Source organism: Strix uralensis, chromosome 21 (genome assembly GCF_047716275.1).
Source record: "Strix uralensis isolate ZFMK-TIS-50842 chromosome 21, bStrUra1, whole genome shotgun sequence".
Lineage (NCBI taxonomy): Eukaryota > Metazoa > Chordata > Aves > Strigiformes > Strigidae > Strix > Strix uralensis.
Window position 1 is genome coordinate 9,185,527 of NC_133992.1, and position 18,240 is coordinate 9,203,766.

General features: G+C 54.0%; 1 protein-coding gene across 1 annotated transcript in view; it reads left to right on the forward strand.

Moving 5' to 3' along the window:
* The first annotated feature begins 2,201 nt into the window (after positions 1-2,201).
* The window catches only part of RXRA (retinoid X receptor alpha), a 117,103-nt gene continuing 101,064 nt past the window's right edge, over positions 2,202-18,240 (forward strand). The window contains exon 1 of the mRNA XM_074891149.1: positions 2,202-3,218. Within this exon, the coding sequence (XP_074747250.1) occupies positions 3,191-3,218 (28 nt within the window). The 5' untranslated portion in view covers positions 2,202-3,190. The remainder of the gene's footprint in view (positions 3,219-18,240) is intronic.

Sequence of the window (18,240 nt, forward strand, 5' to 3'; positions counted from 1 at the left end):
CAGATGTACAAGCCAATGACCTGCAAAAATTATCTTAACATCCCCCCCATCACCCCCCATGATGATTTAAGTCCTTAGCTAGGAAGTGCAAAGCTGAAGTTGAGCGCAGCATTAGGCAGCCTGGTAGAGCTTATTAAATTAATAGTGCACTAAAGAACTGAGGGGAGGTGAGTTAGAGGGGGGGAAAGGGAAAGAGAAGGTTTGTAACATCACCGAGATCTCCTTGCTACCTTCTGGCATCTTCAAGAGGCTGGAAATGTGGGACTGCATCCAGCTGTCTTCTCTGGGGCAAAATTCCTTTGGCTTCTGTGGGAGGTTTTACCCAAATAAGGACTGCAGGATCAGACCTGTTATTGTCACTGCAATTAACATTTAGATCCACATCTAACACGAACTGTTACAGGCTGGTTAGGGAGAAATTTAATTTGCTCTAAACAGCTTGATGGGAGAGGAGCGTGAAATGTCCTAGTTATGGTAATTTCATGTGTTCGAGTCTACAAAGGTGGATTTTCAGCCTGGGGTCTTATAACCCCGATATCTGCTGCAGCCATCAACCTAAGCGTGCTTTGGGACGCGGAGGTTTGGGGCCAGGCCCCGGCTGTGCTCGGTGGTGGGGTAAGCCCTTTACACCGGCTGGCAGGCTGTCGGATCACCACGGACATGCTCAAAGCTATAAAGGCCCACGCTCATCTTGGGCTGTTACGGCACCGATGACTCAAACAGCATTTGTGTGGTACGGGCGGGCGAGAGCCTGGATCTGCCCCGGCGAGGCACAGAGCAGCATCGCCCCAGATGTGTTTTCCCTTATCAGACACAACCATGAGCTTTAGTTTGTGTATCGGGACACTGGTTTCTGCCTTGTTGCTGTCGGGGTTTGTATGCAGGTATCCATGAGGTCTATGGTTTCTGCCCCGTCGACCTGCTCTTGGAGGCTTTGGACCTGCTTTTTCTAACAACCCCCAACCTTCTTTTCTATCCTTATGTATTTCCTTCTTTCCCTTTTCTCCCAGGAGTTAATGTAACTCAGCCATAAAAACTGACTTGGAGATGAAACTTGGCATTTAAGGTCCCAGCCCGGGAGCAAATGAAGTTACCAGTTATAAACACACACCAAAATCTGTTTGGACATGCTGAAATTACAGGAGCAGAGGATAAAAAGGATCCAAGAGGTTTTATTTTGTTTTAACTTCTGCAGCTCCGTGTGAGTTTGCAGCCGCCTGCCTGGCACAAAATGGGACCTCTTGGTGTTTTTCTTCTCGTTATAATTAAAGCCAATGAACTCCTGCTGTCCTGAGCTGGTCAGCACCAGGATTCCCAGGGAGGTGGTGGAGTCCCCATCCCTGGATGTGTTTAAGGGTTGTTTGGATGAGATGTTGGGGGATGTCCTGTAGGGGAGAACTTCGTAGAGTAGGGCTGATGGTTGGACTCGATCATCCCAAGGGTCTTTTCCAACCTGAACGATTCTGTGGGGTTCCCAGCTGTATACCCCTCATCTCATCGCCCATGTGTGGGTCTGCCCAGAAGGAAAGGCAGGGACTATCCCCTGGCAGATGCGCACAGAAGAGCAGGCAAGAGCTGTAAGAAAAATCAAGGATTTGGGCCTTTTCAGGGCCTCTCCTGTGTGGCTTCAGACATCACAGTGACAGGTATGAGATAGACCGGTAAGTGCACGCAGGTGATAGACAGGGATATGGCAATGAGAGATAAGAGGCTTCATTTTTATAGGAGGAGGTGCTGGATTGCTAATATTTATGGCACGGGACGCTTTGCCAATTAAAGAGTAAATCATGGCAGATAAGAGGCTCGGAAGTGCTCACAACACACAGAGAGACAATGGTTGGCGGCAGCAGCGCACCCGTGTGCTGCGGCAACTTCTGCCCCGTGTGTGTGTGTGTTGCAAACCGGGATGGCGATGGGTACCCCGATTTCCCCCCACCTGGGCTCTGCGCTGGGGGTTACCTGTGTCAGCACAACGCCCCAGCCGTTGCCCCTGGTGTCATTCCAGGCTTCCTGCGTGACCGTGTTGCTCCCCACCGTGGGTGAGCAGCTGCAGCCGTGGGCCGAGCCTGTTTGTTATGTGTGTTACGGCCATCAAGAGCGAGGGTCGATATGATGTTTAATATGCTTCATGCATAGCGGAGTCGCTTTGGTCCATCAAGTCACTAATACACATTCTTACAGGGCTGAGTATCATTTATTAAACCTGGAGGCATGCCAGGGAGCGTGGGGGCCAGGGCCTCTGCTGCTGCTGGGGAGGGGGGGAGCAGCCAGCGGTGCTGGCGGGGTGGTACCCGCAGTGCCGGGGAGGTGAGAGTTTGCAGGAGAGCTGCATATGCACAGAGAGTTATTTGTCGTGCCTCATTTATGGGAAATGAAGTAAATCGTGTTTGGAACATCGGCTGCTGTGCAACACGCTCAGGGGCTGGGGGTCTCACTGGCTGAGGTTGTGCAGCATCTCTCCAAGAGCCACCCCCCACCTCACTCTTCCCCCCCAGAGGCTGCCACCGCAGGGCTCTGCACTCTCTTCTTTTTAAAATATTTTAATTTTTAAATCTTTTAATTTTTATATTTTTTTATTTTCAATTTTTTATTTATTTTCAAATTTTTATTTATTTTCATTTTCTTATTTTTAATTTTTATTTATTTTTATTTTATTTTTCATTTTTTATTTTTATCTTTTAATTTTTTTAAAAAAATGTTTTCAATTTCTTAATTTTTATTTTTTTTTTTCTTTTTCCCATTTCCCCATCACTTTAAAAAAAATAAATAAATAAATGGCGGTTGTTACTCGCGGCGGGGCCGGGCGCGGGGCGGCGCTGCGCGGCGGCGGGGCGGGCGCGGCGCGGCGGGGCGGTCGCGGCGCTCGCTCCCCCCTGCGCGGGCCCCGGCGCGGAGCCGAGCGCGCCCGGCGGAGCCGAGCGGCGGAGTTACATTGTTGGGAGTTTTGCAACAACTCCGCGGCCTCGTCTGCGCTCCCGGCGCTGCGCGGGGCCGCCGGTGCGGGGCTGCAGCCGCCTCCTCCTCCTCCTCCTCCGCCCCTTGGGCTTTTTTTTCTTTTTTTTTTTTTCCCTTCCCCCCTCCCTCTCCCCCTTTCGCTTTGATTTCGCTCTCCTCCCCTCTGCGCGCCCTGTGTGTGTGTTTTTCGCCGCCGATCTTCACCAAGCCCCTTGGCATGAGTTAAGCACCAGCTATGGACACCAAACACTTCCTGCCACTGGGTGAGTTTTGTTCCGAAAAAGATTCTCCATTCCTGCGGGTGGGGAGGTTAAAAAAAAAAGGGGAAAAAAAAAAAAAAGCTCCTGACCTGCCCCCTCCTCCGCTTCCCCCTCCGGCAGCCCGCACCGGGGAGGCGGCGGGCGGGGGATGCGCGGCAGCCCCGCGGGGAGAGTTGGTGTCAGCGCCGGGGAAAGTGCCGGGCGGGCCTGCCCGTGGCCCCGCTCCGGCCGTCTTATTTTAGTTATTATTTTGGGGTTGTTTTTTTGGTTGTTTTTGTGTTGTTTTTGTTGTGGTGGTTTTTGTTGGGTTTTTTTGGTTTGTGTTTTTTTTGGTTGGTTTTTTTTTTTTTGTCTTCCCGAGGCGCAGCCTGGGGGACGGCGGGCCCCGGGCGGGGAGCGGAGCCCAGCTGAGCCGAGCCCAGCCGGGCCGGGCCGGGCGAGCGGCCGCCGGCGGCGCAAGCGGTATTTTCAAACGGGGCAGCGGGCACCCGGGCCCGGCCGGGAGAACCCCCTCCCTGCCCGGGGCCACTTCTGCAGGAGGGCTTGGCAGCTCGCAGTTCCCCCTCTTGCTTTTCTTTCTCAGTTTCTCTTTTTTTTTTTAATTTTCTTTCCTGCCTTTTCTCCCTCTCCACCTCTCCCCGCCAGCATCTGGACCCCCAGATGCTGCACCCGCTGCTCGCATCATCCCTCACTGGCAGCTCCCAGAAGCTTGGGGACCCTCCTGCCTTTTTTTTTTTTTTTTCCCTGCCTCTCTTCTTTTAGTTATATTTTAAAACCTATTTCCAGCTGGAGTTTGCCATCCTTTCGGTGACTGAGTCAAGTCCTGGCTTGTAAGGGCGAATGCCTCCTTGCGTCTCGGTTTCAGGAGAAGTGATATTGCAGAGCTCAGTGTTCAGGGTGGGGGGAAGAAAAGTTTTAGCGAAGTAGCCAGGCGCCAAGTCTAGGCGAGGGGGGAGAGGGACCAATCCTGCCATCTCTGTCGCCGTTCAGCGTGGCAGCGCGTGGGCTCCCAGCCTCTGGCCGAGCAAGCCCACGGCCAGTGGGAACATCCACTCCAGCTTCCCTGGGCTTTAAATCTGTGCTTAACCTCTGCTGGCCTGTGGTGGTGTGTTTTGTTTGTTTGTTTCTTTTTCTTATGTTGGGGTTTTTTTTTGTTTTGTTTAAGAATTGCGATTTTAGTTGTTCCTTTCGAAGAGCGGAATAAATATAAACACCATCACAAGGTCCCCAGCTAGCCCTGCCTCCCGGGAGGGTTTCCAGGACTGCTGTGGTCTGGGGACTTTGGCAGGGAGAGCCTGGCCCCATGGGCTGGCAGGTCTTCAGCTGGCATCTACTTTCCCCCCAAATCATGGTTTTACAGTGCCCCTCGTTGATTCAGCTGTGAGGTGGGAAGCGCTGCTGGGTTGACTTACCCAGAGTTGCTGCTTGGGCTAAAAGCATCTCACCTGTAGTGTCCCCCGGGAGCGGGTCCTGCTTTCCGAGTCAAACTGACTCCTTTTGGGTGGGTCAAACGCAGGTGTCGGGGATTGAAGCAGAAGGCGCCGATTTCTTGCCGCACAAAAGTGGTTTTAGTCTTAGGGGTGGCTGTTGCGAGATTTACATTTCCCTTGATGCTCGCGTGGAAGACAGTCCAAACCTCCGCTGATACGGGCAGGATCAGGCCCCTACAGATATACTTGAATTTTCTTTCTGACCTGAGCTCTCCTGATACTCTGCAAATGCTAAATAATATGTTGTGTTATTAGTCATGTTGACTTTGACAGGGATGGGGGGGGGGGGGGGGCGCGCGTCACCTTGCTGCTGGCTTGGGTAAGGATTTTCACCCTGGTGCAAATCAAAAACAACTGATTTACCTTCTCATTTATAAATGTATGTGTGCGTATGGTGGGTGAGGGTGGGTCTTTGCACTGTGCGGTGCAGCACACCGGGAGCATCCAGAGGAAAAACAAGGCGGCCAGCCCAGGCCAGCGGTGCTGGGTGGGGGTTATAACTTCGCATCGCTGGCTTAGGAGAGAATTCAGCTGCCTGCGGGAGCTGTTTAGGGTGTGTGGTCTGGGTTTGTGTCTGCTGCGTGTTGTGCTGCTGCAGAAGCGACTCCTAAACTTTATCCACTGGCCTTTGGCCACCCATCACTGGAAAAATCAGAAAAAAGGGCGGTGGGTTCTGCAGGTTTGGGAGGGGGAGATCTTGGTCCTGCTCTGAGGATGGGAGGCAGGTAGAGCCTGAAAGCGTGCGAGCACTTTGTAGGAGCCTCGAGGAGTGCGAGCAGAGACCTTACCAGTGAAACCAGAGCAGAACTGGTGGGGCTGTGGGGCGTTTTGAAGGTGGGCTCATCCAAAATACGCTGGGTCCTGGCTTTGCAGAGCACTAGGGTGTTTGCCAGCCCCGTCCCCTAGCACGGTCGGGAGCTGCTGTTTGCAAGCTGGCGCTGGGGGGAAGTAGCCAAGCTGGTGGAGTTTGTTTCCCTGCACACACCAGTATGGGCCTGAGCTGGAGAACTGGAGCAACTGGGGGCCAAAATCAGGTTCTATTACTGTGTGGCCCCATCAGAATCTCAGCTCAGTTTGGCCTAAACCCGGTGGAGGTTCCTAGCCAAGTCCTGCCTGTGGTTAGACTCAGATAACCCCGCTGATGTCATGGGTGGAAGCGTGGCCAGCGCTGGGCACTTTTAATAGTAGTATCTCATTTTCCTGCTTGTCTCGGGCGCTGCTGGCAGATGCCAGGCAGCGGCTTCCCACAAGGACAGCACGTCCCCAGGCATCTCCCGGGCTGGATGCCCTTGCCCTGCAGCTCTGTCTGCTGTCCCGCTCCCCGGACAACCTGCAGCCTGATGGCGGGGTCTGTGGGCAGCCGGGCTGCCTACGCCTGCCCCGTGTCTGTCTGTCTGCCTGCCTGCAGCTGTCCTGTGTGGCGTGGGTACCACCGCAGCCCTGGTGAGGCTTGGAAACACCTTGGCGTCCAGCGGATGCTGCCTTAGAAGCCGACTGGGGCTATAGATCTCCCTTTACTAGTTTTTAAATGATTGGGGATGTCTTGCTTTTGTTCCTATATGCTGTGCCGAGTCTCCAGGAGGAGGAAAATGAAGAAAAAGCCATCACACGAGTGCTTGCGAGGCTGGGGGAGGATTGTCTCCAGCCTGGTGGGGTGCATGTGCTGAGGTCAGGCTTGCACAGGGCCAGGCTGGGGACTGATGTGCAAACCAAGGAACGTGGTTCTTCGGGTTGCTGCTTGCTCCCAAAGCTCCGACCATTGCAATCCTTTTATTGCTTCGTTTTCTTCGTTGCCCATTCCCCTAAGAAGGTGGTAGCTCCTGGGGAGCAAAAGAGGGATGGTGAGGTTGGGGAGCCCTCCCTCGAGGCTCAGTCTCATGGAGGGAAGAAACAGTTAATGGGTGTCCGAGGCTGGTGCTTCCCTCCCGGAGGTCAGTTCACCGGGTTGTAACCTCTGCGAGTCGCACAGCCGTGCCAGGGACGCTGCAGCTGCTCAGGATGTGGGGTGAGAACTGGCCGTGCACAGCCCTGCCGAGGCTGGAGCAGGAACACCTCCGAGGAAAACAGCAAAACAACCCCCAGTGTCCGGCCTGGTGGGGAACAACCTGGAGCGTGGGGGCTGGTTTGGGTGGAAGAGGGAGTGTGAGCGTCCATGAGACATCTTCATCCCACAGCCCCTGGCCTTGCCATCGGGCACGTGGCGGGGATGAGCCTGGATGCTGCGCAGAACCCGAGGCAGATTGGTGGGAGCCTGCATCTGGGTTGAGACCTCAGTGTGATCCTCAGTTTGGCTTCTTTTACCTTCAGAAATTTACAGCAGAGAGGAAAATCCATAGGGAGGAAAAACTCTGACAGATGCAGAAAGTGTCACGGCTTGTCCAAGCATCCCTGTGAGGAAGGAGAATCCTCTGCCCCACATCTGGAGAATGCTGGCCGGCTCCATGGGGCTGCTGGTGCTGCACCAGAGAGAAGCCTCGTAGGAGCAAGAGAGAAAGTATAGTCATGTCCTGGTCTCTCTTGCTAAGCGTAGTTTAGGGCTCGACCTCTCCCAATTGACATATGCAAAACAAGCTGGGAAGGAATTTTTGCCTTTTTCAGAATCTGGGCTGTGACAGTTAAATAAATCCTCTGAGGGTCCCTGAGTTTACTCCACATTGTCCTGCTGTGTTGGAGAGAGCGTTTGTGTTTCTCATATTTAGGGCATTTTATTTATTTAAAAGAGAGCGGGGGAGAAAGCCACAGAATTTTAGTTATTCATTGCAAATATTATTATTGGCATTTTGCTCCTGTTGAAAAAAAATCAAGGGGGGAATCAAAACATTTCACTGGAAAATACACCCTGGCTTCGTCCCACCCACATCTTGAAAGCGAAAATAAATATTTATTAAGAAACGGGTTAAAAACCTTTTTGTTGAAGTATTGTTTTTTGGGAGCAGGGGTGGATTCCCATATGCCACAGCTCTGCCACCCGGCTGAATTATTATTATTTTTTTGTATTATTTTGCAGGACAGTTAAGAAAGCAAACACCAGCGGAGCTGTGGGCGCCGTGGGGCGGGGGCTTGGGCTTTGGGATGTTCTTTGGTCCTGCCTCTTGCACAGGGCGCACGTTCCTACGAGCATCCCGGCGCCTTTCGGGGGGGGACACCATGTGTGAGCAGGGTATTCCCCTGAGGCTCTCGGCTGCCTGAAATCACCGAATCATTCTTGCTATAAATATCCCACGACCTCGCTGCGGGAGGCGGTGAGACAGCAAGAGGCCGCGGCCCTTGGAAAGGGGCTTAACCGAGGGTGGTGGTGATGGAGCGGGGATGGCGAGGGGGTCCCTGTACCCCAGCCGAGCTGGGCTGCCGGTGATAACCGAAGCTGGGGACACCTCAAATCACTGCCAGCCAATTGCTGAGTATTGCAGGGACCTTCCCTGGGAGCTTGGTAACCTAATTGGGCTCTAATTAATCCTGTTCTCTGGCTCCGATCCTCGGCGCGTCTCCCCATCATCACCTCCCTTCGCGGAGGAAGGAACTGGGTCTCTCCTCCCTGCTGCCGGCGGTGTGAAGGGATGCTGGGCAGAGCGAGCACGCTGCTGGTGCAGGATCCAACCCAGCAGTTCCATAATTGCTTCCTAAAAGGCCCAGGTGGGCTCTCAAAGTCAGTATAGCTACAAAGCAATAGGGGAGGCAGCCTGGGTGGTTTTATTTTAATTGATTTTGTCAGGAGTTGCTGTATTTTATTACATTTAAAGACTAGACTCTGGGATAACTTTGAACGTTTGACACACACACACAAAGCAGCTTTCTGACATTTTCCTCTTTGCTTGTCTTTTATTTTATTTCTCCCCTCTCCTCTTCCTCAAAGGAAAGCGTGTGCCTGGAGGGAGGACAGAGGAGGAGGGAGGAGTGGTTGTGTCTCTCCAAAGGCTGCTCGAACATCAAGGCAGCGCAAAGCAGACGAAATAATATTGCAAATAAGGATTTAAAAAACCCTACAGAAGGATCCCCACACATGCCAGCCAGCTCAAACTGCTAGAAGATTTTCAGACAGAAGCAATTTAGCCTGGGAAAATGCTCTATTGTTGAGATGGAAACTGGCTGGGAGAACTTGCCTTTTCTGACAACGTTTTGCTTAGCCAAAGCAAAGTCAGGGAAACAACCTGAGTTTTTATTTAGAGAAGAGTGAGCATTTCAAAATGGAGGGTGTTTTCTGAGATAAACAGGGAACAATTCCCTTGCAAGAAAGGGAAGAAAGGGTTCAAATTAAGCCCAAATGTAGCTCCCCTCCTTTGAAATTTTGTTTAACGTGGAGTTAAAAAATAATCCTGTTCAAACAGACCACTGGTACGCATAAAATGGTTGGGTTTGTTTTTTTTTATTGTGATCTACAATAAAAAGTTTCAAGGTTGCACCTTGGGGCTGTAATTCTGATCACAGCCCTGTTTGTGCCAGCTCCTGCCTCTGCACATCAGGAGGGGACGGATCTTGCCTTGAAAACTCATAGTCTGCCCAGATGAGACAGATACAGGGTGGGAAACTGAGGCACGCGGGTGCGTCTGAGCGCCAGCGAAGCTGGGAACGGGGCCCGGAGCGAGGGCGTGGGGTGGTTGTGAAACCTCGGCTGGGACGGCGGCTTCCAGCCCCGCGGAGCAGATCCGTCTGGGATCTGAGCTCTGTAGGGCTCCCGTGGGCTTTTGAGGGTCCCAGCTCCTGGTAGCCAAAAAAACCCCAAGCTGCTTTTTGGCCTGGGAGCAAAGAAGAGCTGGCGGTTGGGGTTTCTGTGTAAGCCAGGTGCTCCCAAACCAGAGGGCGAGGATGAAACACCCTGAATATTTGTTTTATTAAGCATCGAGAGCAGGGCTTGCATCCCTGCTCTGCTCTAGTGGAAGGTGGTTCCTCTCACCGTGGGCATTGCTCCTTCTTTCAAACCCTGGGGGATTTTATTTTTTTTTTGAGGTTAATCTCTTGGTTTTGGTGGGCCCTGGGTGGAGGTTGGTGGTGTATTTGGGTCTTGTCTGAGCCATAACCCTTTCCCTGGGTTGCATCGGATGTGAGATCACTGCGGAGCGAAGAGATAAAAGGTGCAATACTGGTATTTGTGACCAATAAAATGGTAATAGGCTTTTCCATCTGGTTGTTACTTTTCATGGTCTCCTCTTTTGTGGAGTTTTGGCTTTCTTCAGCTTTTACGGACTTTAAAAAAAAGAAAAAATAAGGGGAGGGGGAGCTGAGGGCAGCCGTGGAGCCCCCTGAGGTTTACAGCCCCCTCAACTCATGGAGCAAATCCTTTGTGCTGGGGCTGCCAGGAGCGGATTAGGGAGGGATGCCCCGTCTGCTTTCAGCTGTGCGGTGCTGGGCGCGAAGGCAGAATCATTTGATTATTGTTTTTCCATTTTTGGCTGACAAGTAAGTGCTGGAAAGTTTTTTTTTTTGGGGTGTTTTTTTTCTTTTTTTTTTTTTTGCTGTGAACTCTGTGGGCTGCTGCGAGACAATTCTGTTGTGGGCAACGCGTCTCCTACGTGCCCATTACAGAGTCGAAATGAGGCAATGGCAGCGGTGAGGCAAGAGCGGAAGGAGAAGCGCGGGAGAGGGGGTGCGAGATCCGCCTGGAGATGTGGAGGTGACGAGACAGGGTTGGCACGGATTGTGATGGAGGAGGCTTGATCCGAGCGGGTGAGATGGTGAGCGATGTCAGAGGCACGAAGGGGCGTAGAGAGGAGCAGGGTCAGAGGCAGGAGCAGACCCGGGGGCATTGCATCCAGCTGGGGAAGCTGTTTTGGCTGCTCCCAGAGGAGTGAGGGATGGGTGAGAGCAGTTTGCCAGCGCTGTGGTTTCCCTGCCCGGCACCTCAGGGAGCAGCAGCCTCTCCCCAAGGACCTGTGTGCAGGTGGGGGCTCTTGCAAAAGGGGGGGGGGAAAAAAGAGAGTCCCCCTTTCCCCACCGGCCATCCTTGCCAGACCGTGCAGGACTCTCCTTCTGCCCCCACCTCCTCCTTTTGCTGCCCCATTTTTGTAAGATGAGTGACTTTATCAGGCCTGGGAAGCTGTGAGCTCTGCCTGGTGTGGAGGAGCTGTGGCCTCTAACGCCGCCGAGCAGGGCCTGGCTGGCAGCAGATAACGGCGTATCGGCGGCAGGTTGTGCCCGAGATGCTCGCTCACACCGTGGTGGGGTGATGCATGGCCCCGTCTTGCTTCGCATCGGTGTTGGGGCTGCTTCTGGAACCCCCCTTCGCACCTCACAGCTGCCCTGACCCACACCCGTGGGGCTGCAGCCTGGGGGGAGGCTTTGAGGAGGGGCAGGGGTGTGGGGTAAGAGCAGGGGTCCCTGCGAAGGACCAGACACTTCAGCAAGTGGAAAACCGCTGGCTCAGAGCTCCGCACCTGCCCGGCCGGCCCTCCCTTTTGACCTGCACTTGTTCAAGTGTGACTTTCAATTGATCATAAAAATCCGGCGTGATTCACAGCGCTTCTGCCCTCCAGCCTGCCGGGCTCCGTCTCTCCGCATTCGCTTAGCGTGAGAGAGCAAATTGCCCTCCAGTTCATCCTCCTCATTCCTAATGGGGAGCTGTTGCTTTCTGGGTCTGCTCCCCTCCCATGCACTCCTTGAATTATAATACATTAGAGATGGTGGCTTGGCATTTTAATTTAATTTTCTCTCTTTTTTTTTAATTTATTAAGAAAACCCATTTCAGTGCAAGCTCCCAAATGTCGGGGTGGGGAGGGAGGGAGGGAGGTGCAGCTCCCTGCTCCATCCCAGCGAAGACCCCGTGTGCATGCGTGTGCGTGTGGCTCACAGACAGTGAAATTGCACCCTAGAGTTATAAAGCAATTGTCTAGCTCAGCAGCAGAATGAGCATGAAATGGTGCAGAAAGCAACTAAATAAAATTGGGTAAGGCAGATGCATGAAAATAATGACATCTCTATACCGTAGTCAGGCACGCTTGCTCTTTCTCGCACACGCAGATAAACTTTTATAACAGACTTTGCATTTATTTTCCCAGGAAACTCTCCTGAAATGGAGATGTGTGTTAGTGTGCTCTGAGCCCTCACACCCCCTCTCTGTGTTCCTGGGGCTGTCGTGCTGTGCATCGCTGCCCCTCTCCTCCCCCGCCGCCTTCCCTGTCCCCCTTTTCCCTTTTTTTTGTTTTCAGAGCAAGATTTTTATGCTCAGTCAAACACCAAAACGATAACCTTTGCGACTTCATTTCCCTTTGGCCGTGGTGGCCGTGCCGGGCTGGGGGGAGCATTGCAGGCTCTCGGGGGTGACTGGCCATGTCCTGTGCAAACTGGATGAAGAGTTGCTTTCCTGGCTTGCTCTTGCTCTGGAGTTTTCTCTTTTTTTTCCTCCCTGGATGGTGACGGCTGTAAGGACGGGACCATGTGGGCTCTTGCATGGAGCTTTGGGACGTGAGAGCGGGGATGGAAAACTCGGGTCGGTCCACTGGCTGCATCCCTCCTCCCTGGTGATGGCTGGTGGCACCAGGGCCACCCGCTGCCACCCTCCGTATTTATCCGGCTGCACAGGTTAAAAATACCCCAAACTGGGGGTCTGCAGAATTGACCGTAACTGCAATTCCTTCCCAGAAACCCTCCCCGGTGCTTCCTCTGGGCTCTGTGCCGCTGTCCCTGCTCTGACACTGCCCTGGAGCCTTTGGCCTGGGCAGGGGCACATTCCCCCATCCACTCCTGGGAAGCTGATACGTTTCCCGGACGCAGTCTGGCCTTTCGCTCCTCTTGCCCTGGGATCCCCACGAGGCTGGGAACAAGCTGCTAATCTTCCCACCCAAGAGGTCCTTTAGGTGACATTAAGGCTGTGTCCCTGCTGTCCCCGTGCCCTCCTGTCTCAGAAGGCATCGCTGGGCACTGCTCTGTGTGCTCGTGGTTCTGGGGATGCCCTTTCATGATGGGGCGCTGCCTGCTGCATCCTGCCTGGGCTGGCTTATCGCAGGGATGGGGAGTGGGTGGCAGCAGTTGGGCTCCCCCAGCCTCCCCAGTCTGCTGCTCCCCTGTTCAGAGAGTTCAGGACTGAGCTGGTCGTGGATCCTTTCCCTCTCTGCAAGGAAAATAAAGCTCATCCTTTGCGCTGCTGGGATTGCTGCGCTGGAACTTGGGGCTCACCGCCCAGGTTTTTGCAGCAAAACCTCCATCTCTTGATTTTTCTTTGCTGGGACGTGTCCCTGGGGTCCCAGATCAGCTGCTCTGGTGCTCTGCCCGCTGCGTCCCCGTCACATGCTGACCAGCGCGGATCCCGCGGGTGGCTGGGAGCCACGTGTGGGCTGCACAGCCCCGAATCGCAGCGTGGGACACGTGCGTGTTCCCCTCCTCGCTGCCTGCCAAAACCCAGCTCCTCGGGAGAGAGGCAGAGGAGGAGGCTTCCCTGCAGAGATTGCTCTGCCTCTGGGCAGATGGATGCCGAGGCCCTGCCAGTGTTTTTGCTGGTGTGGAGCCACAGCACCGGAGTGGAGAGCAGGGAAGTGCACGCATGCAAAAATCAGTGTGAAGGCATAAATCAGGCCGAGAGTGAAAGGTTAAAGAAATCCAGAGGAAGCGGAGTGATGTGTGTGATAGAGAGGGGTTTCCTGTACCTACACAGGCCACCCAGGCTCCTTTCCTGTCAGGGTAAACCTGCTAAATCTGAAACTTTCTGCACCCCTAAGCAAATTTGTGGTCTGCTGGATGGGCACATTGTGAGCAAGCCGTGCCAGCCATGGTGTTAATACTTTGTGCCTTACAATACGCTCTCCCCCAGCCTCAGCGGTGGTATTTATAGGATGCCCAGGCAGCTCTGGGGCAGAACTGCAGCTGTTCGACCCTGTAATGGGGAGCAGGAGACCTTGGGGAGGTCAGGATGCCATGACCCGTGCTGGAAGCTGTGGTGCAGCCCTAAATTCCCTGTCCTCTTCACTGCCTTCCTCCCTGGGCTGGTTTTCTGCAGGTGAGCCATGCCATCTGGCTGCCCTGTGCTCCTCATCAGAGACCGGACATCAGAGGTGGCTCTGGGAAGAGTTAAGACTCCTGGGACAATTACCTGCAGGCCCCCATTTAAGCACTTAGGGAAGGCTTAGCCCTGATCCCTGCCAGAGATAGCCTGGCCCCAGGCCAGCTGATACCTATTGTTTGCAAATGAGACTTTATCTAACCGCAGTTCAGAGCCGGGGCTGGATGGGAGCAGGAATTCCAGATGTGCTGGGGGGGCTCTGCTGACTTGCTGTGGGGTGGCGGGGGGGACAGTGCTGTGCAGGGACTCGCTCCTGAGATATGTAGCAAGGCAACACCCCAAATTACACCTTGCCAGCGGATTTCTCTGCTGCTCATAGGGTTGGGAGACATGGATTTGGTTCGTTAGGGTTTTTGCCTGTGTTTCTAGTTGTATTTTGGTAGCGGTGCAGCTGTCCCCTGCAGCTCCAGGGTTTTGCCTTGGAGCTCTGGTACTTCTCTGCCTCGGGGTTTCACCCTTCTCTGGGGGGAGAAAAAGCCAGTGGTTGCCTTACAGCAAGTCCTCCCTCTTTGTGCCTCACCTGTGGGGCAGGTTTAGGCTGTGGAAATCAGAGGCCATCAGTCACCGGGGGCTCTGTTTAGCTTGGCCGCTCGGTTTTCTCATCTTTGTTGTTTTTCTGCCTGCGCTGCTCCCCGCGGGCGCTCTGGTTGGCCTGGTGTTATGCCATGGGAGCTGAGGCTAGGTGGGCACAGAAAACCACACCTGGCTTTTCCAGCAAGGTTTCACGACCTCTAGGTGTGTGCGGAGAATGTGGCGGGGAAGGGATTTCTTGCCGCCAGCCCTGGGTGGTGGATAACAGCGCGGTGCCCATCTAAAGCCCCCACCTACGCAAATGGGGAGGCTCCATCTCTCCCTGCACCTTCCAAAAACCCCACAGCAGCGCAGGGGATGTGGAGCTGATCTGAGCATTCTCCCAGGTCTCTTTCTTGATATTTACCCCTGGGCGCTGCTGCGGCTGCTGTAAGGTGCAGCCCACCCTGGGGCTGCAACCTGGTGTAGCTCAGCAGTAGCTGGTGCTGGGGGAACCCCAAAAACTCTTCTCAGGGATGCACAAGCAGGCGAGCCCCAGGATACAGCTTGGGCAGCAGTGCTGTTGAGGGCAAAGCTCATCCTGGCTCATCCCCAAGAGCAGAGGGATGCTCCCAGTCTTGCCCAAAATGTGGGGACCTCAAATCAGGCCTTTGGAGGGAGGAGAGTGCACGTTGGGATGGAAAAGTGCCTGCGCTGGGTTGGGGTGCGGGTTGGGGTCCCCGCTGCCCACGCTGGGTGGGAAGGGGCGAGCGTGGGGCTGGCTGTACGTGCCGGGTGCAGGGAGGTGCCCGTGGGGTGGGAGCAGCTGGTCCTGCCAGTTCTCCCCGGCGCAGGGCTGGGTGCTGGGAAGTCCCTTGAGCCGCAGTCGAGGCCGGGGTGAGGGCTGATCCTGGGTTCCTCTCTGCCACCGGTTCCCCGGGCTCTTCCTTGGCTGGTCCTAATGGCTCAGTTGTCAGTTTTTGGGAGCGCAGGCTCTGGCAAAGCACCCAGAGAACCTGGCCCTGGCTGGGAGTAAAAGCTTGCTTTGCATGGGAAGGGGAGGCAAAGCCAGCGTGCTCCCTAACGCACCTTTTCAAATTAATAAAATAGAAACCAAAAAAAAAAAATATCCCAGTGCTGACTGGCCCCGTGCTGGGGCTGGGGGTCACGGGTGACCCGTTGGTAGAGGAGCCTTTGCTGGGGTGGTTTGGCTGGCGCGGGCCCCGCGACTGCCGGCAGGATCAACAGCTCGGCATTGATTTTATTGAATGGGTTCAAGATCGCGTCAGCTTAACTAAGGGCTGAGATTGATCCACAGTGATTTGCTGACTTTATTATTAAGATGACGCTGTGGCTGGGCTGAGGGAGAGGGAGCTTCTCATTCCCATCTCTGCGTGGTGGGGTGGCTTGGTGCAGGACTGACACCTTTTACAAATTTTCACTGTATGTTCTGCTGTGAAGAGGTAAAATCCTGAATGTACCTTGAAGGAGCATTTAGAAGGACTTTCCATCCCAGCTCTTGGCCCTGTCAGTAGCTGCAGAAGAAGAATGTTATAAGGAGCTATTCATCATTGCAATTATTTTATTAAGAGTACACAGTGTGCTTGGGAGCTGGAAGAGATGGAGCTTTGGGATGTTTTCAGCATTATAAATACTGGTTGGTTACATCACCCAGCTTTTAAAAAATGGTATGTGTAGTCCTGGTGAAAGAGGATTTGCAGACAACCTTGGAGAGGAGAGCCGGGTGTCTGTTCCCAGCAGGGAGGGCAGCGCGGCTTCTGCCCTCGCATCTCCCTGAGGACCAGCGGGGACAGAAATCTCTGGGCTCTGCCCTTGCGCAAAATCCCTTGGGGGGAATTTGTGCCTGGTGTGGGCTGGCGATGGGTGAAATGAGCTCTTCGGGGAGCAGCTAAATCATTACCACAGGAGGTGGGTTACCTCCTCCGGCAGAACCGCTGCTCCCTGCTCTGCGAATGCTCCCTATAACCGCATGCTACAAACCCCAAAATGCTGCTCTGGGGCCTGTTTGGCAGTTTTCTGTCCTGTGTGGGGCCCTGCGTGTTCTGCAGGAGTTGCCCACCTCGGTGGCACCCCGTCCTGCCGCGGCAGGAGCTGGCACCTCCGCGTGTGTTATCGCAGCCGCGCTCCGGGGCTAAAGTCCACGATGGGAAAATGCCCGGTGGACTTTTGACTGGAGTCCTCAGGAGAGCCCAGCTTAGAAACCTTTAACTGTTTCGTGGCGATCTCTGCTGGAAAACAGAGAAATTGGGGAGAGGGTGGGCTGCCCGCCCCGGGGTCAGGTCCCTGCAGTGGGGACTGGTGGCTGTGCTGGGGAGGTGATGGGGACGGTGCCAGTTGGTGCTGGGGTTCTCACTACACGTGTCCACCGCTCCACCAGCTTTGCTGTCGCACCCTTGGCTCTCGGCCCAGCGGTGCCATGTAGCATGGCCCCCCCAAAATCCAGCTCTGGGCTTGTTGGGGCTGCACCAGGGTCACCCGACTGTCCTCCATGGGACACATCTCAGCATGTGTCCCTGCCCTCCTCCTTTTCCTCTCCCTCCCACTGTGTGGCCTGAAAAGATGAACCCTGTTCAGTGGGGAGGGGGTGGGCATTGCTCTGCAGCATCCATATCAATGGGGAGCTGCATCTGAAGGTTGAAAGGACATTTGGCTGCTGCTTTTTTTCCTGTCCCATACACTGGTTTTGCCTCCTGCTTCAGGCACCTGGGTGTCCAGGGGGGTTTATTTCAGCCTTTTCATCCTTATTCCTCTTGCCCTTTCCCTTGCTTTTGTTTTTCTCTTTTTTTTTTACTTGCAAGTTGTGAGTCTTGTTTGCTCTGGGTGGGTCTGCGGGCCCTGAGCGAGTCCCCGCTGCCAGCCCAGGGCTCCAGCGATGCCCGTGTGGGGGACAAGCGGGGCTTTCCCGTGACTCCAGCAAAACCAAACAGCCGCCCTCTCTGCGTCACAGGGCAATCGATCTGTCTGCAGCAGGGACGGGGACAGGGCGTGCTCCCCCGAAGGGCCAGGGCTTTTCAGGGGGGAAATGGGTGCAAGGAGGGACGGGGCAGGATTTGTGCCCGTTGAGACCAGCTGAGCGTGGGATGGCAGTGCTGGCAGTCCCCGGAGGCACAGCTTTGCGGGGGAGCGGGAAAGCTCCTCGTGTGCCACGAGCTGTGCCCTCGGTGGAAGTGATTCCCGGGTGAGAAATTCCCACTGTGGAAGCGTGTATTACCGGGCAGAGCTAGGTTTGTTTTGTTTATCATCCATTTACTTGGCTTTGGAGGCATGCCCAGATTTCTCCGATTTTGTGTGTGTGGATGTGTGATTTATTAGGATTCAGGGTTTTTTTTTTCTGGTTTAATTTGACTTCCTCAAACTGACAGGCCGTTTGAACAAACTTCTTTTGGATGATTTCCTCTATAGTTTTAAAGGGATGCCTAAAAATAAAGAGAAAATGTTGCAAGCGTGGTTGACAATTAAAAAACCACCCGGTCTGCTGCTGTGACAAACCTCAGCCCTGATTTCAGTAATGGAGAGAGCTCAGAGTGTGAAAAACCAACATGATTTCTCACTTTTGGGTACTTAGAGCTTTTGACAGCACTTCAGGGATCACTGGCTTTACTTGTTTCGCTGTAGAGTTGATCGTGCTGCGATCCCGCACACACTTAGGCATGTTCTTAGCTTACTGCATGCAAGTGGTCCATTAAAATAGCTGTGCGTGTCTAAAGCTTTGCCAGCTCCAAGCTTTGGTTTCCTCTCTTTGGCTTGATCTGTTCCGCAGCAGTCAGGAAGAGGGGGGAAAAAAAAATCCATTTAAGAAACACTGGAAAATGTAATTGCAACCTCTGGAGAATGGGGAGCAGGTAGGCAAGGGCAGAGCACCTGTAGCTGCCTTGAGCTGGGTTTGCTGCTTTTGTTCTGCCGGGGTTTTTACAAGCTGGGATTTCACAATGGCAATGTGGCTTTCGAAATAACTAAGACAGGGTTTTGCCTGGGCGTTCTCCGGGGCTCGGCGCCGGGCGCGTTGCTGGCGATGCCG